At 39.4% G+C, this 23,931-nt stretch overlaps 1 protein-coding gene across 1 annotated transcript; it reads right to left on the reverse strand.

Moving 5' to 3' along the window:
• Positions 1-626: 626 nt before the first annotated feature.
• Positions 627-23,714, reverse strand: nckap1l (NCK associated protein 1 like). Its single transcript, XM_031301753.2, has 31 exons — positions 23,506-23,714; positions 21,992-22,102; positions 21,226-21,318; positions 20,563-20,619; positions 19,348-19,490; positions 18,618-18,708; positions 17,920-18,057; positions 17,066-17,114; positions 16,177-16,333; positions 15,173-15,229; positions 14,948-15,044; positions 14,584-14,693; positions 14,158-14,290; positions 13,945-14,026; positions 13,778-13,836; positions 13,531-13,676; positions 12,574-12,706; positions 12,080-12,199; positions 11,575-11,714; positions 10,760-10,891; positions 9,592-9,810; positions 9,285-9,415; positions 7,781-7,878; positions 6,984-7,077; positions 6,098-6,180; positions 5,110-5,190; positions 4,102-4,195; positions 3,868-3,984; positions 2,903-3,012; positions 1,592-1,681; positions 627-1,177 (listed from the first exon to the last, which is right to left on the reverse strand). Exons 1-31 carry the CDS (start codon positions 23,593-23,595, stop codon positions 1,061-1,063), a joined length of 3,372 nt encoding a protein of 1,123 aa, XP_031157613.1. The 5' UTR covers positions 23,596-23,714; the 3' UTR covers positions 627-1,060.
• Positions 23,715-23,931: the final 217 nt, after the last annotated feature.

Consider the following 23,931-nt stretch of genomic DNA (forward strand, 5'->3'; position numbering starts at 1 on the left):
ATAACAAAATTATAAGTGAAAGAAAATGTCTTTTTTTTTTTAAAACTGGATCTTATATTTGTACTTTTATATTTGTACTTTTGGCCATTATCATTCATTTTCCCTAAATGGGACATTATATAGGCTACTTCATTATCTCACTAAGGCCCGTTTGTTTTCTTAGTCTGTGAGACTAACACACACTCATACTGTTTATTTCTGTTTGTGATTTTACATCAAATATGACTTGGTTATGTGCTGTTTTAAGGATCCCTCATGGGTTTATTCATGAATGTTCAACTGCGTTCACATAAGTGTTGCCTGTAGTGGGAATTCAACCTGTAAAGCTCTTGTGAGAGGGCTGGGTCCCTCTGCCTTAGATGCTGAATACAAACTTGCACACACACACACACACACACACACACACACACACACACACACACACACTACACCCAATTGGATGTGAAGATCCAGATCTCCAGTGAGGCAAACAAAATATAGCAACAAGCTCTTTTGGTTCTGCAAAACCAAAGTGCATCATTTAAATTGTACATTAAAAAGGAGGATTGGTGGGAGGGTATCGAGGGTGGATGACGGACTGGAAATAGGAACACTGTTGAAAATAGACTAAAAAGAAAACAAATAGCATATGATTATAATCTTTATTTGTGGAAAATGTTGTAGGAAATAATGTTATACACCAACTATTAAAACAATAATCTATTAAAACATTTGTTTCTTTATGCATGGCACTGATATATGAACTATTAGAGAGATGTTACAGAATATACCTGATTTGCTTTTGAATTATTCAAGCAGTCTACTACAGCAGTCATAAATCTACACTATAATACTGGCAGATAAGCACCATAAAAGTAAGGCTTGAGTTTGTAAAATCTTTTGTAATGGGTACATAAGGAACGCTGACTCACAGGAAGCATTATCAACAAATGGGTCATGGTTAACGCAGTGTGAATGTGCAGCCCTGTATGAACAAGAGATTGAAAAATGAAAACAAAACATGCATGCACATTAAAATAGTATGTTAGATAAATAAAGGTTACAATATTTAACAAAGTCTTCAGCCCAGAGTGACGATGTAGGACCTGTACACCTCTCTGTAGGCGTTACGGAGCAGGACATACGGGAAGCAGCTCTCCAGCATGTCTTGGTTCAAGAACGGAGACTCCTCCACAATCTGAGTAAATTAGTGTTGAAAGTGTTAAAACTCTTTCTTATTGTTAACAAATCCCATTAAAACACCAAAATCCAAGTCTATTTACTTCTACTGATAACGTAAATCTTTATGTCACTATATATTTTCCTATGAGTAATTTCCTAAACAGCTGGGCACTGTAGTTTTTAGCAAACATACTCAAACAGAAGAAAATACTGGGACTATTTTCAGCAGTGGATTAATACACATTTGGTGTGCTAGTGAGTATTTAAGGCAGCAGGACGTTGTATGTGGGATTGACCCAAACCACTGCAGTCATGTTCATCATAATGAAGGAACATGTCACGCAGTGCAACAGTGTTGCTCATTGGTGTATTTTTAATTGTGTCTTATTGTCAATTTAAAAAGCAATGATTAGAAATGTACTAAACCTACCCCGTGTAGGAGCAGGTAGATGGAATCTCGGTTTTTGCTCTCCATTTTTTCCACGTTTTGTCCCAACTGAAGCAGAGTGGAGGAGGCCAGCTGTGGAATAACACAAAGTTAAAAAAGATCAAACAACTGGAACATTTTTACACTGTTGGACTCAACCTCAACTATGGCAAAGGTTGGCAGTGTTTTTAAAAAGTTCTTAAACTGAAATATTGTCAGAGTAGTGTGCCCAAGAAACAATTAATCCTGTGTCATATGTTTATTACATTTATGGCTTGAAGATGTATGATTCTTTGCACCATGTCATGATCATCTGTGTTTTCTGCAATTCACAATTTTAAGTCAGTGCTCCCTGACCTTTTTGCTTGCTCCTTAATACAAAGCAATGTCTACTTGAAGTGCTCATATTGTGCTTTTTGCCTTTTTCCCTTTCCTTTATTGTGTTATATATCTTTTTTGTGCATGTTATAGGTTTCCAAAGTGAAAAAGCCTAAAGTAAGTAACACACGTTATAATGCTCACCTAGCTGCTAGCGTGGCACGCCCTCATACTCTGCAACTGACAAGCTAGCAGTACTTACTGCGCATGTGCGACTCCCAACAAAGATGGTACAGAAGTGAGATGTCTCATTCTGTAGCTTAAACAGAGAGCTCAACACACAGGGTGAAAAGAGGAGCTGCAGCAATGTGCAGTACAACAAATATATGGTGTTTTCTGAAAATTAAACCATGTAAACCTATTCTGGTACAACCTCTAAATACAATTATGAACCTGAAAATGAGCATAATATGAGCACTTTAAGACCCCTCTTTATAGGGTGCAGGTCAGGTATGCACAATTCAATTGAAGAGGGTTCTTCCCTTCTGAGGCTTCTTTTTTCAAGGCCTGAAGAAGTAAAGTATTTCACACACAAAAAAGAAAAAATTTGAGGGAAGTCTAAAATATCAAACAAAATTTTATTTAGCAGAATTTGGATTTTCTTATTTCCTACGAAGGTTCTTGTTACCCCTAAAGTTGTGACCCCAAGCAGTGCACTGTGTTAATTTACTAATTTGTGAAGACAGAACATTTGGTAAAATCTACTCTCACTTTGCCAGACCTTCCTCCTCAGCTCTGCAGAGGAGGGTCTGGCTAGTCCACACAGCAGGAGAAAAACATGCTCTGGTTTATTGGCATTTCTTTAAACCAATCACAACATCATGGGCAGCACTGGAGCAATCCTGGAAGTGGACGTCGTGGATATAGACTAGGTAAAATCTGACCTTATTATTGAATTTGAATAGTAAGAAACTTAATAAAATGTTTGCCACTCACCAGGAGAAACTCTTTCAGGTGCTGCTCTATGTTCTTGTTCTGAACAGTGAACATGGCAGCAGCCAGCTGGTTGATAGCTGTAGCCAAACAGTGGATGTTGTTGTTGTGGCCTGAGCAAAATGAAAACACAACATTAAATACTGACTAATACAAAGAACAGAATAGCATCTCCTGTAACTCTAGCCACAGAGAGGACGTTTTTGTGGCCCGACAATTAGAGAAATTTACTCAGTGATCCGTAACACTAGAGAGGAAGTATACTGAGTGTACTTCCTCAGGCTCACAGGGTAAATCTATTTCCAACATGCCAATGGAAAATAGAGACAAAGAAAATAATCTGAGACAAACGCCACCCTGTGCTTTGGTAGAAATCTCGGCTATTTGCTGCTCTTAATGGTCCAGGCTCGGAGCCAAGCAGTTAGGGTCAGCAGGGCCACATGCCAACAGTAACTGTATCGATGCACGTCAGCCGAACTTATCTGTAAACAAAAGTCTCTCAACAGAAACGTGTTTCTCATTAACCAACATACTTTGCTTTGGACCACGTCAGTCGGACTGGAAAGTATGATGCACAAAGATGCTAATAAGCCTAATGTTTCGGGGTGGAGCACATTTTTTATACAGTATCAACAGCTGGTACTGTAAGTAATGGCTGGAAGAGGTAGTGATGAGTATTTTCAAGGTTCAAGATTCTTTATTGTCATGTGCACAACAATAACAGAAGTATTCATTGGCAATGAAAGTCTTAGGCCTCAGGCACCTCCAACAATGCTCATTAAATAAAAAAAAACACAAAACGTAAAAAAGTAAAAGCAAAATCTGAATCTTAGACAAAAGACAAAAATAACAATAAATTTGTGCAGACAGCATTGCAAATGAATAAGACTGAATGTAGTATATAAAAAAAAAAAATATATATATATATATATATATATATATATATACATGAATGAATTGATATGCACCTCCATGCTCTCGGCTGTAGAAAGAGTTGGGGTCCAGGGCCAGGGTAGGCAGGGACACGGCGATATAGACCAGCAGCAAACAGGAAAGCTTGTACTCCTCATCAAGTGACGTGTTATCTGCCGGTTTTTCATAGAAAACATTAAGATATGAAAGAACACTCTACTTTCCCGATGACTGCATTAAGCCATTAGATCAAGCTATGTACATAGTGGCACTAATAGTTTTAGCGTTACCTGTCTGCATACTGCGGATAGCTGCGACGAGGGCAGGATCAATATCACATGTCAACCCTGCAGCAGAAGCCAGCTCAAAAACGCTTAGAGTCACCTGTAAGGTCATAAAGCATTAAGTGAAGTGCAGCTAAAATAGGCAGTTTGACGCTTCTGCAGCAAAGAGGTGCATAATGCAGACATGAAGTATAATTTAAATTCAATGGACCATTTCAATTTTCATAATTTAGTTCCAATTTATAGCTGATAAACTGATAAAACCACAAAAACATGACCAGTAGGATAATGAGGTGTGCTTTGCATTTTATGTAGCAGCCACAAAAGTGACATAGGCCTGTATGTGTAATGACACTAAATCAGCGATGGGTGCCATTGTCATGACACACAGGTTTTTGATCCGCCCTATTTCTGGTTGCATGCATGGTTAGCCTGTCTGGGCAGAATGTTTCCACTGATGTGGTTTAGACCGCAGAGCTGCAGCGACGATCACAGTCTCTCTCACGGAGGCATGTCGGGGCTGCTGACGTCTTTGGGGTTATGCTGGCCCCGGCTGTGGCACGGCTGTCATGCCTCAATCTGAGGCCAGACGTAAGTAAGGGAGGGGGAGTTCATGGCTCACTGTCACATGGATTGCTCCAGAGGGAGATAAGGAATTTAATTTGGTGGGTACTAGAGAATAGAAAAAAATTGTTCCTCTGCATCTCTCAGATCAGCTGTTGCACATTGTCTATATATTCTTCATTCTTAACCTCTGATGGAAATCAGTCAATTCCCCAGTTTCAAATGTAAATATGTTATGGATGAATGTAAACACAATAATATGCCTTCAACCCATATTCTCCCTCAATAAGTCGGCCCAGTGAAAATAAACTGTTAATATTCTTGATAAACTGTGATGGGATGATTCATGCACAGTTAGACCCTGATTATTGCACTTCAAGTCCTCTGTGGGATCTCAACATATGGATGCCGTTTCTAGAGTGTAGTTGTAATACACAAGCAGTGTTTTACCTTGATGTCGGTTTCAGGAGAGATGAAATCTCTTAGGCACTCCATGGGCCCGATTAGATACGGGCAATGCTTTTTCAGGACCTATAGGATTAAATGAAACAATATTACTGTGATCATATAGTACATGATGAGGGAAAGACTTTATATAGCAAGCGGTCAGTTTTCTTCCAGCTCTATATAACAAGAGATGCAGTGCATAGAACCATAATTCTCCTGATGATGTTTTAGGTTTTCTTAGGTAGTGATCTATTGTTTTAAATATTGAAAAGATAAACAGGGACACTACAGGACAATAATGTACTATAACCTGTTATTCCATAGGTCTTTAAAAAAAAAGAAGTAAAACTGTTATAAACTTTGACCAAAAAGAAAGACAATCTTAACTCAAGGTCCACTTACTAGCTCTATTTCTAGAGCCTTCCACCGGTCACGGTAATTTCGACAGATATCATACGAATTGTTGTGCAACTCCAACTGCTGATGAAGACTGTGAGATGCAGTTAAAGGCTCCAGAATTGATGCTACCTAGCAGAGTTTCAGGAGCAGGGCCACACCTCAAAAATGCCTCATTCGGTATTCCTATAAATACCCACCTAACCCTCTCCTGTTATTCACTCCCGCATTCTGCACCCGTCCCTCCCACCCTCGTTCTGTTCATCTCCTTTCTCCTCTTCTTTAGGTCCTAAGGGGGTCCGTCATGCCCGGGTGCTACGGCGAATTCCCTACCGAAGCCTCCCCAAATGCAGTCAACATCAAGTCAACTGATGACTATAAGCGACTTTACTTCTCGCATTCCAGCGATTTCATGCCTCGCATTCCAATCATCTTTCATTATTAAATTGTTCAAAACGTATCTGGTTGATGGTGGGGTCCTTGCTAGTGAAAAGCTAGGAAGTGAACCTTGAGAACTTTGAGACTTAAAAAAAAAACTCATTTTCATCAGCGTATCAGCCAGTTTCAATGATCATAAAGTCTTGTTGAACATTACATCTTTCAGATTGTCCTGTGCCATCGACCTGAAGGACAGGATCACGCCAATGATGGTCATCCTCTTCAACACGTTCTCTCCACCTAGAAGTGCATTTAAAACTGATGAGATGCTCGCTGCTGTATGTGAAGCAGGACAGCTGTGACCTGCAACACTGTGGGTGGATGTGTGACTAGTTGCTGTTGTAATGAAGAAGAAGATGTCGGCTTATCATTCTGAAGTGTCTGACATCTCACCTGGTTATTTGCAAATTTGCAATTAATTTCTGTGCTCTAAGAAAACGAGAGTGCTGCTTGAGAAAAAGGTGACCAAGTAACAAGATTCTATCATGCGATTATTAGCAAGAGTTACTACAGCATCCTCACACAATGATTTAATAAAAAGAAAAATGTAAGAAGATAATTTGTGAGTGAATTCCCTGTGTTAATTCAATGAGCTTTTGCTTCTGACTAATGGCTCCCTAAAGAATTCCAAGAGACTTGATATAAAGATATTGAGGGGTGGCTATTCCCTAATTGTTTAAAAAAATGTATTTAGTTTGTCTTGCACCTGTCCATTGGTGCCTGAAAGTACTGATGATAGTTCCCGCTTCTATCATGTTGCCTGAATAAAATAAGTGACGTACAAAGGACTGCTGGTCCACTGGTAAACCAAAGATATGTATGTGTATGTCAGTCAGTAGAGAAATGATGAGGGCTTCTGTTTCAAGTGAATTATTTGGAGTACCCATCCTTTGCTTCTTGTTATTGTTTCTTTTCTCTCTGTTCCTTTCCTCACTTTGTACTTTGTCCACCACCTCTCCTTCTCTACACCTGCAGCTTTTATTCATTCATTATTTCCTTTTCAACCACCTATACCTCTTCATCTTCCTGTATCCACTTCTCACCTGTCAGCCTCTTCTTAAGATTGGCCATTTCCTCGGGGTTATCAAAGTTGTTCCTCATCTGTACCAGGACGTCCATATTCTCAATCACCAGTTTCTATCAGAAGAGAAGGAAGTGAGATGAGTGATAAAATCACCTTCAGGTGGGAGATATGATAGCGAGAGGTTATAGCTGTGACAGAGCTGTTTCTCAGTAAGAGCTCCTTACTTCAATCATAGGTGTCAAATTGTGGAGCCTGACACATTAGCCTATAGGCTACAGCAGTAGCAACTGTTTTAAAAGAGATACATGAGTTTGACAAGATAAAGGTCGCTTTGAAGTACAAAAAAATGCTTCCAGATGCACACATTTTCTTGCAAATTGAAGAATGGTGTGAATTATTAGAATTTATTATTATAATTCACTAGAATGCATCTCAAAGGAAACATTTATGTTTTACTACTGTGCTCATAGATTTGACTGTACCTTTGTAAACTACACATCTGGTCAAAATGGAGTTAAGACCTGAATTTGACTTTTTGACTGATTGTTTGTAAAAAGTATTATTTTGGTAGATATAATGCATAGTACAATAGATTATCTGCCTATTTTAGGTATTAGTGTCAATGGCAATTATTGTTTGGAAGGTAAAATAATCAGGGCATAAACTGAAAGTTTTACAACTATTTTTTCTCAACTACACTGCTTCTGATGTTACTGCTCTCTGCCTTTGTAGGGCAGAAGTAATCCTAAATGTATACCAACGTCAGCAGGCCACTGATCTAGGTCCTTAAAACAAGCCCATGGCATCATACTGTACCTTTAGCTCACTGACTTGAGAGGTGATGTGCCACATCAGGTTCTCGCTCAGAAACTTCAGGCCATATGGACCAATTAGCTCCGCCAGGGCCTGTAACTCTGATCAGAAGGTGACATGAAGAATTTAAGTATCATGAATGGAGGGAGATGAGTGATACACAGATGCATCAGTTGATTTTAAGCTGATGTCAAGCAGCCAAACGTGTTAACAAAAATGCACAACAGAAACCAACTCAGGTGGAGACGTATTGTTTGTCACTGTGGTGTTTTTACATGAGTCTAATACAAAGCTTGACTCTCTACAGTGACAAAAATAAGAAAGCTAACATTTGATTTGTGAGTGTAGCTGAATCAATGAGAGAGAGACAACTGCAGCTATTAGACCTTTCACTCAGCTCAACATCTCTGCCTGAATATGGATGGATAAGGACATGTGTGGTTAAAATTGGAGGTGTTAATGGATCAGTGAGTGAGTCACTGTAAGGCACGCAGATACCTCACTACTACGGAGTAAATATAGACAATGATGATGACACTGTGCAGGGGCGTCTAGTGAAGTGCAGTGGTCTCCAAGGTACCGTGGGTGTGCATGACTTATGTATGCATCTCTATAATGTTAGCCTGAGCCAAGTGGAGTGAATATAGCCTTAATACAGCCATAAGGAGGCTTGCGCTCTTTCAAGGTACAGTAGTGTGTAGGCAGAAAGGAAGGCTAAGTGGAGGAGAGACAAGTGATGCTGAAATAGTTACAAGGCAAGAACGAAAGAGCGGGGGAGATGATTAGCAATACTCAACTCTACATTAGCCAGGAAGTGTCTGAATAAACTGCATGACAGGCAGCATGAAAGAAAACACCTCCACAATAACAAGCTCCACATCGTCTTGAGCAATAACATTCCCTCTGCATGTGGTGTCACAGAGATCTCAAGTTTTTAGGAGCAAGTCATGTCTTGGATCTGTTGGCCCGTGATCATTAAACCTTAGCGTACAGGGGAACTTTTTGATTCTGTCAAGGGTAAAAAAATATGTGTCAGCAAAACGTGAATCTATCTAACTGATGTCTTTTTGCTTGCAAACCTTCTAATATTAAAATGAAATAATATAAATATGTAGCAAGGTGTTTGTTTTTTGGCAAACTGTTACCACATTACACCCACATGACTGAAATTCTCCATAACTTGCAGTGACTTAAATACATTATTTAGTGTACAGCATGGACAAGTTCATAGTAAACCTCTCCAAAAGTTAGAGTTGTTACTATGGATACTCAGCTCTGAATGTCACTGATGACTGTCATCTGAATTCCTTTATCCTACGATGCAACATTTCCTGTACGTCCTTTGTTGTGAAAGCCGGAGGTGATAGAAATTTATTTCCAGTAGTAGCACTTTTAACTTGAGCTATGAGAATTCATCCAGATGTAATGAGAGATATACCGTAAGGCTCATATTGACATTGATTTATGCCACGGATTAAATTACTATAATTAAACTCTGGGGTCTGACCTAATACATCTGAAAACTCCTCTGCTCTGAAACTTGGTTCGTTGTCAGTAGCCTGGTTGACGAAGCATTGCATCGTGGGACAGTGAACGATGATGGAGTTGCTGGCCTGACGCAAGAGACTCTCCAGGTACCTGAAGTGCAGAAAAACAAAACAAAACTTCTTCAACCTTTACTCAACAGATGTTTGAATTAAAGAGAGTGAAAGTGAGAGAAACCAAGAGGATGTGCTTGTGTGTGCTACTTATGTGTTCTAAATGGACACATGCATGTAGCATAGAGTAGATGCACCTATTTTTATTACACACACCAGTTTGTGTAGATGGTTGTAATGGTCTGCCCTCCACGTGAGTCCAGCGGCTGTGTTTGCTGCAGCAAGATGTTCTTCACGAGCCGGGTGATGTCCACATTGATGTAGCTGGAGAGGCTGTGCAGGCTGGCTGTATAGGCTCTTAACCCCGCCAGGAGGTCAGAGGGACGGGCTATCTCCTGGGTGGTCTGGTTGTAATTGGCCATTCTCACGATGATCCTGGAGAAACATGTTTATCCAACGTCACTTATCACCAGGCCAGAGTGGGCTGAGGGCGGACAGATGGGACCTTAAAACGGGTTAAACGAGCCATGGTGGCATGGTACTATACTCTCATTAGGTCAGCACATTCACTGCTCCAGGGCTTCACTGCAATTGTATTTGTTTTTTTGACAGGGCCCTTCATTCTCTCTTATTCTCTCCCTGACTAGACTGTATTTACAATTTTGGCCATGGAAGGACCAATCGCTGCGAGCATGCTGCTACTCAAGGGCGCTAATTTTAGGGTGACAGGGGAGATAATCATCAGCAAAGACAGGGAGACAAAGCAGAGCATATACACAGAAACATTAGGTTGCCCTGGTACCAATCCCTAAAAAGCAGGGTTCATCATAGTAATGGAGGAGACATTTCACAGTAGACAAGCTCCAACTGATTGTCTAAAAAACTGTGTGCAAATCTGTGAGTGACAATTTGAAGAAAATGCAGCTTGAAATGATTTTGAGTTTTCCTAGTGCTCTGTCCCATCCTGATCAGAGTGTTTAACATTTCTACAGCCCCTGTTCAGCAGGGAGGCCAGGCAACTGGACAGTGTGCATGTGGGCATTCAAGCATAAGAGTGGACATAAAGTCAAAACAGTGTAATGTTGGTACACTGAGGTACAATTGTACAGCACATTTATGCACTGGCAGAGGAAGCAATATTACATGGACAATGTGTCCCTTTCACAATGAAAGCAGGCGCTCATGTCAGTTATTAGCACATTTCTGACAGTAATTGTTTATGGAGCCGCTGAAGTGACATATGCAACAAACAAAAAACTTCTGCTGCACATGAGATAGGGGAAGAAACAAATTGCAAATGTTACCTCAGGGGCTTTTTAAACACCCTCAGGCCTCATCACATCATCCAATTTTTCAGACAAATACCCATCCCCACTCAACATACTCAGAAAGGCGTATCTCCAGATGCGAAAGGAGGAACTCTGTGGGAACGACAATGTGGTCGAAGACAATAAAGTCACTGCAGAGGCTGTAGCAGGAGCAGAGCTCTGTCAGCATCAGATGCATCTTGTCCACACTAGTAGAAGATGGAGAGAGAGAAAGAGAGAGGGAAGGGAGTCTTTAGGACACATGGATGTGTTTTTCTCAGACAAATAAGGTAATAAAAACGTTGGTGAATTGTAAAAAATCTCCAAATTAAAGGCAGCAAGGAGGAAAACTGAGAGGAGGGAGAGAGACAGAATTACAAATCTTCAGACTTAATTAGTGAGCATTCTAACTGTAGCTACATGCAGAATATGATCAAAACAATGAAAACACCAACATAAAATGTGTTGCCAGTAAAGGTGTTTTTTAATACACTGAGACATTTTGTTTCTTATTTTTTAATAGCTTGTTTCAGTACCTGTCAACCCTGACTGATTCAACTTGAAGAGTAATAAATTTCCAAACAAACAATGCCTTATAGACTAGAGCATTTTAATCCTGTCTTTCTGATAAGTGTCATGGGGTGAAGGAGCACATTTGGAAATGTCAGCAGATATTAAAATATTTCTACCAACATGAACTGCATTAATGCTGACAAATGTTTATTTGAGTGCACTTTGCCTGGAACAAGTGCTGTTGATAATGCTGCATGTCTCCCAAAATCAGGGATGTAATAATTTCACCTTTCTAAAACATCTGCAAATTCAGTGTTATTATTACGAGCAGCCAGAGAGATAAGTAGAGAAAGTGGGGGAAACAAAAAGAAAAGCTGACTTGGTAACGACGGCCCGGTCTTTTCTCAGGCTTTCAGCGCCTGGTTTCTCTTTTTGGACCTCTCCCTTCTTTGGCACCGGCTTCTTTTGCTTTCTATGGCGAGCTGCGCTGATGGCCTCGGCACAGTGCTTGGCCTGCAGCTAAGGGGTCAGAGAAGGAGAAAAGAAGGGGGAAAGAAAGAGAGAGAGATAGAGGGAGGACGAATTTAGCCAAGCAAATATTGGGTAACATGCTCAAAGACAAACTTGGAAGTTTTGCATTCATGTTGGACGTACTCAGTCAAGAAGTAAATACTTTCCACATATTTTCCTCAATCAGAGAAACATCAACTCCAGAGTTGTAGACCTGTCTTATCATTTCATTTAAATTCTCAAGTCTGTCCACTGGCTACAGCTAAACCCACTGATGGCTAGCTGAGACTAGTGTGATTATATTTGGATATGGAGTATGGCGGAATCCATCTGCGCTAGATAATGAGTTTTTTAAAACCTGAAATGGACTTCACCTGGTCATTGAGGTTGCACTGCTCAGCACATATCTCTAATACAACACTGCTGGTCTGCTTGGCTATCTGCTCCAGGAAGGTCACACACAGGTGCAGACTCCTCTTCTCCATTGCCTCTGTCTAGACACACAAACAAGTGCAGTATGTGTTAGCGTACATATACTGTATGTACAACGACAGAGGACACAGTTAGGCATGTATGAAGGCACAGAAAAATCCTGAACACACACATCCAGTACGCACACAAAAGGTAGAAGGCATATTATCTCCCATAGCTTTCCTATAGTTGCATTTACTCCACTGTTTACTGTATAGGCTCGGTTTTAGGCCGGACTCCTTGAACTGGCAAACATTTAAACTATATTTAAGTATAATTTAAAAAAGTTGTCATGGATGAATACAAAGATATGTTGCTGTCACAATGCAGTGTTAAAGTGTAACCAGTGTCTATGCTGATGATTAATAGCTTGATACGCAAATGACTGAACACTGACCTCTTCTGGGCAGAGAGGGTGTCCACACTGGCTGAAGTGAGAGCAGACAGCTGGGAAGGCCATGAGGTAACGCTTCATGGTCATCTCCTCACTGCTCTGGCTAAACATCTTCTCAAAGACACGTGGGTAGTAACTGGGAAACAAACAAGAGAATATATAGTTAAAGTGCCCATATTATGAAAAAATCACTTTTTCTGGGATTTGGGGTGTTATGTTGTGTCTCTGGTGCTTCCACACACATACAAACTTTGAAAAAAATCCACCCATGCTGTTTAGAGTGAGATACAGTTTCTGAATGTGTCCTGCCTTCAGTCTCTGGGTGAGCTGTTCAAAATCGGCATGGCTTGTGACGTCACAAGCCGAAACGAGCAGGCTAACCGCAACCATTAGCTCGTAGCGTTAGCATGCTAACGCTATGGCTAACGCTAGCATGCTAACGCTAGCATGCTACCTCGTTCTCAATAGCAAAGCACTGCTACAACACACAAGTTCACCATAATCTACAAAAGAACTACTTACATGTGCGCCCTCATTTAGAAGTCTCCCAGCTAATCCTGCCTTGTAACTGAGCAAAGTTGTAGAAACAGCCTTTCTTTTACGGTCTATGGAGCTAGCTAGCTGACATGATCTACATCTGAGCTACTGGGCATGTGCAGTGCAATCAAAGATAGTACAGAAGAAGAAAAGAGGTCTCACTCTGTAGCTAAAACAGAGACCAGCTGAAAAGAGGATCTGCAGCAGTGAGAGAGAGCACTGCAGTACAACACAAATATGGTGTTTTTTGAAAATTAAACCATGTAAACCTATTCTGGTACAACCTTAAAATACAATTATGAACCTGAAAATGAGCATAATATGGCTGCTTTAAGACATCAAATTATTCCACCTTAGTAGAGAAGAGAAGAGAAGAGAAGAGAAGAGAAGAGAAGAGAAGAGAAGAGAAGAGAAGAGACTGACCCGAGTATGGACAATTCAGATGTGTCCTGCAATAGTTCTTCCACACTGTCCACCATCCTGGTGTGAAACTGAATCAAGTTCATCACCTTCGCTAAGTCAGGGTATTCCTTTATTGGAAGAGGGGCCTTGTTCACACTTGTGTAGGCCTAAAACAGTAGACAAAGAAAACCTTACCACTGAGTTTTGCAATAAAAACAAAATATTGTGTGATTATTTGATGATGTTGCAACAAACCTATCTAGTGTACCTGCAATCTCAACCAGTCCAGTCTAAGTGCTCTGAAATCAAACTCCTCTTTGTTTTCCACTGCAGAGTAAAATTGAATGCACCATTATTCAAATGGAAGTTCTCATGTTGCATTTAAACAGAGATAAACATTGGGTAAGGTAATCTGCAGTATGTTGTTGTGTTTACCCTGTTTGATTGACAAAGCAGAGAGGGTTGAGACAAATGAAGTCATCAGGACTGACTCTTCTTCTGGACACACATAGATGTTCTGCAGAGGAAAAAACTGATTTCTAAATATATGCTGCCACTCTCTGCACCTCAGTAAATGAAAGAAAAATGCACAGAATTGTATGTTGCACCTTATACTCTACAGTCCATGCAGTATATATCTACAGGTACCTGAATGGTGTCATTGAGAACCAATGCATCAAACTGCGCCAGGTACTGGACATGGTAGCGCTGAACTACATGGTTGTATTTTGTCATCAGACCTCTTAACTTCTCCATGTGGAACATCAGCTCTGCCATCTGACTGGAAAAAAACACAGAAAAAAGCAATTTAACACAAAACATTTGTTAACAATTAACTCTTTTACTACCTTTCATAATTAAAATTTGTAAAAAAAAAAAAGAAATAAGCCATTGTAAAAATCTCTTGTGCACACTTTAGGATAACTGCACTACTAAATAACTAGAAGCTGCAATGTGGACAGACATCTTAAGTTGCAGCGAGGGAGAACTTGCTATAGATGCCAGATTTTTGCACACTAAAATGACACAGTGTGACCTCCACAGCGGTTTACTTCCTTTACACCTATGTCCTACTTGTCAATGTAGTCCTCGGGCGTCTTTATCTTTGGCATATTCTCAGAGTGTCTGACGAGCCACAGGACCTCGTCACGGGAAAATGACAGAGCCATGAAGACAAACAGGGCCTTTGGGATTTGATTGGCACACAGAACAGAGAAGAAAGAGGAATGTTAGGAAAGAATCTTAGCTCAGTCAAAGAACACCCCCACCCCCCGTTCAAATATTCCCCAGAGTCCAAGATGTCCAGGATGGAAGCTGGATAAAATATAGCCTGCTGTTTTTTATAAGTTATATGACCAGAATTTCATTTTGAACATGCAGTAATGAAATGATTTAAATTGCTCGAGCACAGCTGTTATGCTTGTTACCGCGCTTCTACCTTTGGTCCCAGAAGTCCAGGTTCATCCTCCAGAATTTTAAATAATTCCTTCATCGCTCCTCTCAGAAAATGCCTCCTCTCTCTGTGCATAGCTCCACTGGTAATAACACAGGAAATAGATGTGGACATTTGATTCCCACAGCTCATTTCAAAGTAAATACACATCAATGAATATTTATGACACAAAAGTGGTAAAAACGTTGCTTAGTTTCCTGCTGGTCTCACCTGTTGAGTATAGCATGCTCACGACATTCCTTGATGTCTGCTACTCGCTTGCTATATCTGATAAAAACAAAGAAAGAAAATCGACAAATGTGATAAGAAGCTAATTAACTGTATGGCATTTTAAGCAGTTATAGGGAATGTCGACTTTTTTCAAATATATATTATCTTTGTCTTGGCATGTATTAACTTTGCAGTGGAATCAGATTCTTCTGAGACTCTTGTGAAAAATACAAATAAGTCATACACTGTAACCAGTTAATACTATACTATAATCTCTAGTATATAGTATAGTATATTAGTATATTATATCACCTTCATCACCTTTTCTCCCTAACTTTTAGTCTATATTCCATGCTTTTCTTATCCACTATGGTCCCAACCCTCACTCTTGTTGTCACTTCAGTTCAATTCAATTAAATTTTGTTGTCATTGACACAATGTGCAGGCACATATGTAATGAAATGTAGGCACTCTGTTTGTTGTTGTGATTACAATACATGCTATACTAATTTTAAATTGGTCTAGCTTCAGTAGTTTTAGGAGGGGAGAGAAAAAGAAATATATACTTTACATACTCAATAGTTGCCTTCAAAATGTTAAAAGTATTCTCTTAAGTACTTACTAGAATGTTGCATTCAAGTAAGTTTGCATTATTTGCAATCTGTGTATTAATGTGATGTAAAATAATTCCCCCTAAAAGTACGTTCATTGTTATGTACTGTATCTGTAAAGTATCTGGTCGTTAAGGCTGCTGATATAGGCTCAGCCCAGCTCTTTATATCCACAATTAATGAGCAATCAAAGAGAGCAGAGGTCCTCAACAGTTCAGTACTCTTACAGTGAAATGAGAATAGTACTCAAATTACATCTTTAAATCAGTTCTGCTTTATTAACTATCTGACATATGTGGGTGCATTATCTTGCACCCATTGTTATCTTGCTTTTTAAATTATTTTTCATCCACCAGGACTATTTCTCATACTGTAGCCGTGCAGTATACATACCCTTTGATGCTGACGAAAAGGTCCTCGGAGACCTTGTGTATGTTGAGTACTTCATCTCTGGTGAGGACGAGGAAGAGACCGCTCTGCAGAGCCATCTTCCACAGCTCCTGGGACGCCTGGTTTGTATTCAGGCTGCTGTGGCACAACAGGAAGCCGACTACAAGAAGCACAGTCAGCAACATTTAAGATACAACAAGTAATACAGTATGCTGTTGTTGTGTGTAGTTCTGCATTTTTATATACGTGCGAGATGTCAGTGTGTCTGAAATGTGTTTAAACCAAAACAGGCAAATGTCTTAAAATGCAACACATTCTCACTCCTATCATGTCAAAAAGCAACGCTTGGTCAGGTGCCTTTGGCGTTTGTTATTGACGCAAAACGTCGGGACCCTTGGCGTCACTTTTTAACGCTGTGGGTCGGGACTATTGGTGTCACTTTTTGACGCTCTAGGTCGGGATGTACGTCATGCAGCATGACAATGGGACAGTTAGGTTTAGGAAAAGATCGTGGGTGGGGTTACAAAATGTACGTTTCAGTGACGCACGGGACACGAACCCTGGTCTCTTTGGTGAAAGTCCTGTGTTGTACCCAACCGACCGCCTTACACGGATTTTAGGTCTTTCATACTACCGTACTATACTTGCTACCGTTGTCACTCTTAAAACTACGTCATCTTACAGCCCTGCGGCCGAGCTGCTGCTCCGCCCGGTGCGTCCCCTACAGACGCTATAGGGTGAATTTTGCATCAGTATCCCACAATGAGAGCAACTCACCAAGCGTGAGTATTTTACGAGTTGGGAGTGAGAACAGGTTGTAAAATGCTGCACAATGCTTATATATTTGTATAAAGTGAACAGATAGATGCAGTTATCATACAGGAATACTTACTAATAATCCACCGCTCCATCACCTCCATAGACAGGTATTCACATGCCATCTGTGGTAAACAACAAGCTTATTAACTGCCAATATAGACACATTCACAGCAGCCTTTCATGTACAAAGATTACTGAAGTAAAATCCTGTCAGTTTAACTATTTGGTAGCCATCAGCATCTTGGCATAATTGCTAATCGATTCTTGTTCCGCCTTCAAAAGAAAATCAATAGTTTTTGGAGATTCTACACCATACAAATAATTGACTATTCCTCCCTAAATGTGGTTTATAAAAAATGCAAAAATGTACATTTTATGATACAGCTCAAGATACCTATTAGTATTCTCTAAAGACTTTAAATGAGTGGCTGTGATTTGCATTAAAATATATGGCATCTTTTCATAAGAAATTGTTGCCTGGAGGTCCCTTTCTTGGCTGGATTAGTGGTTCTTATATGAGAAAGCCACGGGCAAAACAGGGATCAACATTACATCAAAGGGGCCATAATGGTGTTCGAAGACAGAAGAGAGGATGGCAGAGGACTGAACCATTTAAAAAAGGGAGATAGGTAGACATACAAGTTCAGGTAAGAGCAGAAAGGTCAAAAGACAATAAAACAAATGATTTTCTAAAAGATAGCTTTATAATGGGAGGCATACTACAACGCTACTAATGTTAAGTGGACTGTATCTGACCTTCAAGACAACACATACTTTTATTGCATCATTTAGCTGTGCCATCATCTCTCAATTCTGTGCCTGACATCACTGGAAAAAACATAGTTTGGACACTACCCAGCTTCCTCTTTCATTCTCCCTCTGACAGAGATAAATACAGGAGGAGAGTTGACCGGAGGGCGGACTCACAGTGTCACAGCAGGCTGGGTCCAGCATGGCAGCTGGAGCACTGAGCAGGCTGAGGAGCTGGGCGCTCCGCCACTGCTCCGCTGGCAGGTTCCTGCGTGGGTAGACCATCCTCAGAGAGAGCAAGGCCGCTGTCACAGACTGGCAGAGGGATGGAGAAGGAAAAGGGAAACAGTGAGTGAGGAAGCTGGAGAGAGGCAGAGACGGAGGAAGAGGCACAATGACAGGGATATAGAGAGATGGAAACACTTCACATCAAATTATGGCAAAAACAAGACAGAGGCTCAAAAGCTGTGATTACATTTTGTTGCAAATAGGCTTATCTTACAATATGAGCCACACAGACCGGTGTAACTGCCAGTGTCGGAGAAGTAAGTAAAAATAAAAATTATTTGTACTATTATTGTATCAGCGATACAGATAATAATACAATAATAATGGTTTTGGGATGAGATGTTCAACAATGACATTCAGTACTCTATGTGTGTAATGTTTGGGTGGCCATATCATACTTACATCCATTTAGTTTTATGTTGTGTGTTTAAATATGTGAACATAAACACAGATTTTAAAACAAAGTTGAATTAAGCTGAACATTTCGTTTACTTTACTCTGCCACCATCCACCTTTCAATTAAAGCAACTATTTAACTGTTTATAGCTTTGTACTGTATTGTATATTTATATTTACACTGAGCGTACCCTTGTGTGAGGGCCAAACTCCTCAGTGAGCTTCTTCCAAGGATGCTCATACTCCACAAACATCTGGCCAAGCCGTGGGTAGGACGGGTCACTGCAGGGTTCATTACAGTATGCAATTAATCAAGGACAGGGAAAAGAAGTAGGACATTATAATAATGCAGCATTGTCAATATTGTGTCAATCTAGAGTCACTTACAAGGATTTGTAACACTGATGATAAAAGTATGGTATTTCATAAATTACATCATTTTCTACGGCTTTATTATTGGATGGATGAAATACGGAAGAGCTGAAACTGTTCCCTCTCAAGGGGCTTAGCTGTGTGTGGCGTGCACGTTGAATGTGTATGTTTGTGCTGCCTGCTCACGTCTCAAATTGAGATAAGCATCATTTTGGAGTGTCTAAATAAATATTGTGCGAAGTGGGCAGACTTGGTACTCAGAAAAGGTTAGTGGTGGGCTGTCGATGTCTGCGGCAATTCATATTCTAATTAATTATGAGAATCAGAGAAATAGCCGTATTGATAGATGCGACACCTCATAAAGGCTTTAATGAAAGCTCTTAAATGAAGTGTTTGTGGTAGCCAAAGTAGAAAGCTGCACTTAACAAATACAACCCTTTGTTGACCTAAGGCTATCTCAATAGGGATGAGTAAAAGGAAAACGCATCCATCCCACTGTTTACATTGTAGTCCATGTTGCTTTCATCAAGCAGTTGTATGTCTTCTCACCTGCTCCCATTGGTCATCTCATGGGCACAGTTGAACATTCCCACTAGTGCCTTCTTGTCATCAATGCGAGAGAGCGTTATGATAACAGACGTGTAGGTGATGATCAGATCCAAGTAGTTCTTGGTGAAGTCAAAGTTGATTGCCTAAAATCAAAATATCAGTGTAGTTATGAAATTACTGAAACCACCTCCTATCAGTAGAGCTAACGTGGAGACCTACAAGAAAGACATTTTTATTTAACATTGGTAATGGAGACAATTAACTGTCACTCACAGTTTGAACCTATGTGTTTTTGGTTGAAAAGACTTTCAAAAAAAATGTTTTTTTTGTATCGTCTTAAGCATTTGCCAGCATATAGATTTATAGAGATCAGCTGAATTTTTTTGGAATATAAAACACATATAAGTGGCTGTAAAATGGTTGTAGTTCCCTTACTGACAGAGAAAATTGTTAAAACAAGCTATATTTAGCTATATCAATCTAGAGCGTCTGAAACTTACCAGGCATACAGACAGAAGTGGGTTATGCTGAGACAGAAGTTAAAAAGTACTTTTCCTCACCTGAAAACCTGCCTCCATGGGATTCCATTGTAACTATTCTCCCTCACTAAGCACACTATTGTCACCTTTCAAGCTGAGAGGGTTAGTTAAATTATGATAGATTTGGGGTGAAATATCACTTTAATATTATTTTTCAGTTTAAAAAGGAATTGCATCACATGTCCTTTTAAGGGTTTCAAAGACAAATTACCCTGAAATGCATTATGGCTGCAATAATAACAGTTCATTCAAAGAGACTTAAGTCACTATTGCGACAAATGGATCTGCAGTTATATTTGAAAGAAAAAAAGGTAATGCGCTGATAGATGCTCCCCAAATAAATAAAAGCATTGTGAGGTGCTTAAAATGCCCACATTAACTGTACAGACCAGATCACAGGACACACTCATCACTGAAATATACAGTAGGATATACATAATGCACAAGGCAAGAGGTGCCACTTTATTATGATAATTAAAAAACCCTGATAAACTGAACAGGAGAAGGCTGTGGGCAGTGAGGAGAGAAAAGGTAACCTGCAGCATGCAGCAGTAAGGAGTAAACAGAAGAAACAGATAAATGACTGACAGCTTGTCAGATTATCAGCAGATGTTGTGCATGACCTCATCGCTTACCCTGACCTCAAACAATTACCAGCCACATATTGAATACTTACAATATCAAAGAAGCACTGGCAGGCATCTATGGTGTTCAGCAACTCATAAACATGGTCCTTAATGAAGAACAGAGAAGGAATAGATTAGAAAACATACAACAACAAAAAGCAATATTTAAATCATGTTAAGCCCTATTTCCTAAACACATCATCATTTTCATAGATTCCTGAAGCAGTGATCATTACACATTTGCATATTTCTGTAACATAATGATTGCATTTTTCTCAATCTTACAAATACTGAGGATGCATGGGCCTTACTGCGACCTCCATCACTGAAATATGCAAATGTGAAGGGAGGTGTAACAAGCAGCACCAAACCCCAGTGAGCTAACCGTCCTTGATATCTGGAATAAAATCAATCATTTTCATACATAAGAATAAACCAATCTATATGTAAATATATTTTGGAAACCAAAAAAACAGGAAAGAGATAGAATACTGCAAACACCATCATTGTCTTCTATTATCAGATTTGTGTTTTCATAAGAAAGAAAGAATAATATATAATATATATAATATAATATATAATAATATATATTTATTTTTCATTTTCATTGTTTTTCACAATTTGTTAATGTAGTTAATGTAGTAATGTTATGCTTCTGTTTCTTCCTATGCTGTTGATCTTGTCATGTTATGTGAAAAAAGAGAGGCTATCACCCTGAACTCTATGACATCCAGGAAAGAGTCGTAGTAGCTTGTTGTAGCTGCCAACACTTCAGATTTTTGTCGCTGTATGCCGGTCAGATTTTGCTGCAAAAAACAATAATGATAACTTTTCTTTACTGGTCAGGTATTACGGAGCTTAACATTGTGAGAAAAGCCATCCTTCTTTTAAGTTAATTAGCTTCACTTGCTACTTAAACCATCGTCCATATGCAAATGTTACATGAAATAAACAAAAATATGAACATAGTATGTACATAATAACAGATACTTATATATCATATAGCAAATACTAATAATTATAATACTACAACTGCAACATGCAATAACTCGGTCAGGCATGTCATATATACTTATTGTAGAGATAGTGTTATAGAGTTTTGGAAGGCCAGAGATGACATGCTTGGATAGCACTGATCATTAATAACACTTTGTTTTCAGAAGTAATTTGTTTTACAATTTCATAATACGATATTAATAATTTGTTTTCTTGAGATCAGAAGATATTAGCTTGTGATTACAAAAAATAACGGTCAAACAGCTTCCTTGTCAGTTCGACCTAAAGTCATATTGTTTTCAATGGATCACAGACTCATTATTTACTGACTGACTGAACAATCCTTTTTTGCGTCAAGATCACAAAATAATAATTTCATCATCACAAAAAAGAAAAAAACAAGAAACACTGAAGCATTACAAGCATGTCCTTGTGTAGAAAGCAAGTGGGAGGAAAAGGGTTACAATCATACTTGCTACATACAATGTTTCCTCTGAAGTCAATGTTGGGGAATTTCTTGTTGATGTACTTGATGGCAGGCTCCATGGCTTTATCTGTCAGGAGGGACAGCCGTGTCTTAGGGTCTGCACAGGTCTGTAACAGAGGTTAGGAAAAGATAAAGATGTGAGGATGTGAACAGTTCCCACATCCTTTTTTAAATCAAAAACGCAATTTGTTAGAAAAACCCTAGTTTCAACTTCAATAATCATACTAAAACGCTTGGTTAAGTTTTTGTCATACAGTATTTCAGGTTTTGGCAGTTGAATACTTGATTTGCCTTGCAACCATGTTCTGTGCATTCTATTGACGTAGACTAGCTGTGAAGATTGTGGGCAGAGTGGATAATAATGCTCTCCCCACCTCCCTCAACAACACCCACCCTTTAAGAGACCTTGAGCAGAATAGCTTACAGTGAACTGCTCCTGTGAGGCTGTTTAGAAACTGAATGTAAGACTGTGTAGCAGCTCCCAAGTGTGAAGTCTGACTGTGAGAAGAAAAAAAAAAAAATTGCATGCATGCTCAGCACATCCTCATTGGGCTCAAAATAAGACTGTCCGTCCACTTCTCCTCCTGATAAATGCAGCCATAAAGTACATGCATACACATGCTCAAAATGAGTTACCGAAAGGGGGATGTGTGCATGTGCACATTACACAAAACATGTTCTATTTTCTAATGACCAGAATGTCACTTCCTGCATGTCACATCCAGATATGTGTGGGTTGACAAAATAACCAATCATAGCCTACTCTCACCGGAGTCACCTTAGAGTACAGTATATTAGTTAATTACATTCTTTGATTGCTTCATAATATGTTCCTGGTCTCTTTGTATCTAATCTGATGTGTGAGTTTCACAGCATTTGGTTCAGAATAACTGACATTTTGAGGTACTGACAGCTCAGACTAACTTCCTGTTTGCACTTCCTCTTTGGAGAAATAAGCTCAGTTGCAGTTGGAAGACAGTGCTGTCTATACAACAAAGTACACAGCTGTTACAGTTATCTCACATCATTCCTTTAGTGCAGTTTAAGTTACAGCCCCTGGAGAGTTTCTTGATTTTGAGTAACATAATAACATTACTGGGTTATTACCGTTGGATTGCATCCTCATACTCTGCACTACTTTCGTGTATTACAAATAAAGTACTTTAATATGTTTGGCTTCATACAATCATTATTATTTGTATTGTAGATGCAAATGTAGATTAGTCTTTATACAATCAAGCTCTCGCTCCCTTTTAACAGATCTATGGAATCTGACAAAATACATTTATGAATACATTTCTAAATATCATTAAATTTGAATTTATTCCTAAGCAGTGAATAACTGATATACAGTATTTACTCTTAGATATATGTTTGTATTGTGTAATAACTGCACACAGGTGCAAATTCTGACAAAACTACCTAGGCGTAAGCATATGAGATGAAAGTCAAGTTCCTTATTTCTGTTAAACAGACCATTTGCTTTATAAATCTTCCTATTCTCCCTCACCTTCTTAATGTAGTTCATGCGTATTAACACCCCATCCCCTCTCTCATTGAGGATGGTGAGTTTTTCGGCCAGTTTCTGTTGGTAGTCCATGGCTCCAGAAACACCGCACCTCTCACGCCGTTCAAGTCTTGGCCTCCTGGTCCTGTGTAGCGGTCGAACCGTCGGAAACAAGTGCACCCAGAGCCTCACCCTGACAATAGGTCACATGTGGCTCATGGGTGGAGGTGGAGCCATGAGTGGAGTTGAGCTGAGTGTTAAAATCACCCACATACTGTAACTGTATGTCACAATGTGGATATAAATACATCGAAAACATTCACAATCAAAAATTCGAAAGATGACCTAATATTACCAAAAGTTGGCAGAAAAAGGTTTTTAAAATACTTTGGTACATTTAGATTTATATAAATACTATTATATAAAATA

Source organism: Sander lucioperca, chromosome 6 (genome assembly GCF_008315115.2).
Source record: "Sander lucioperca isolate FBNREF2018 chromosome 6, SLUC_FBN_1.2, whole genome shotgun sequence".
Taxonomy (NCBI): Eukaryota; Metazoa; Chordata; class Actinopteri; order Perciformes; family Percidae; genus Sander; species Sander lucioperca.

What these genes read in the sequence shown, in the direction of transcription:
- nckap1l (XM_031301753.2), bottom strand. Translation starts at nt 23,595, where the DNA reads ATGGACTACCAACAGAAACTGGCCGAAAAACTCACCATCCTCAATGAG. An exon ending in TTCTCAATGACACCATTCAG is followed by an intron (nt 14,027 to 14,157) that starts GTACCTGTAGAT and finishes TTTCCTCTGCAG; the next exon opens with AACATCTATGTGTGTCCAGA. An exon ending in ACCTGAAAGAGTTTCTCCTG is followed by an intron (nt 1,682 to 2,902) that starts GTGAGTGGCAAA and finishes GTTATTCCACAG; the next exon opens with CTGGCCTCCTCCACTCTGCT.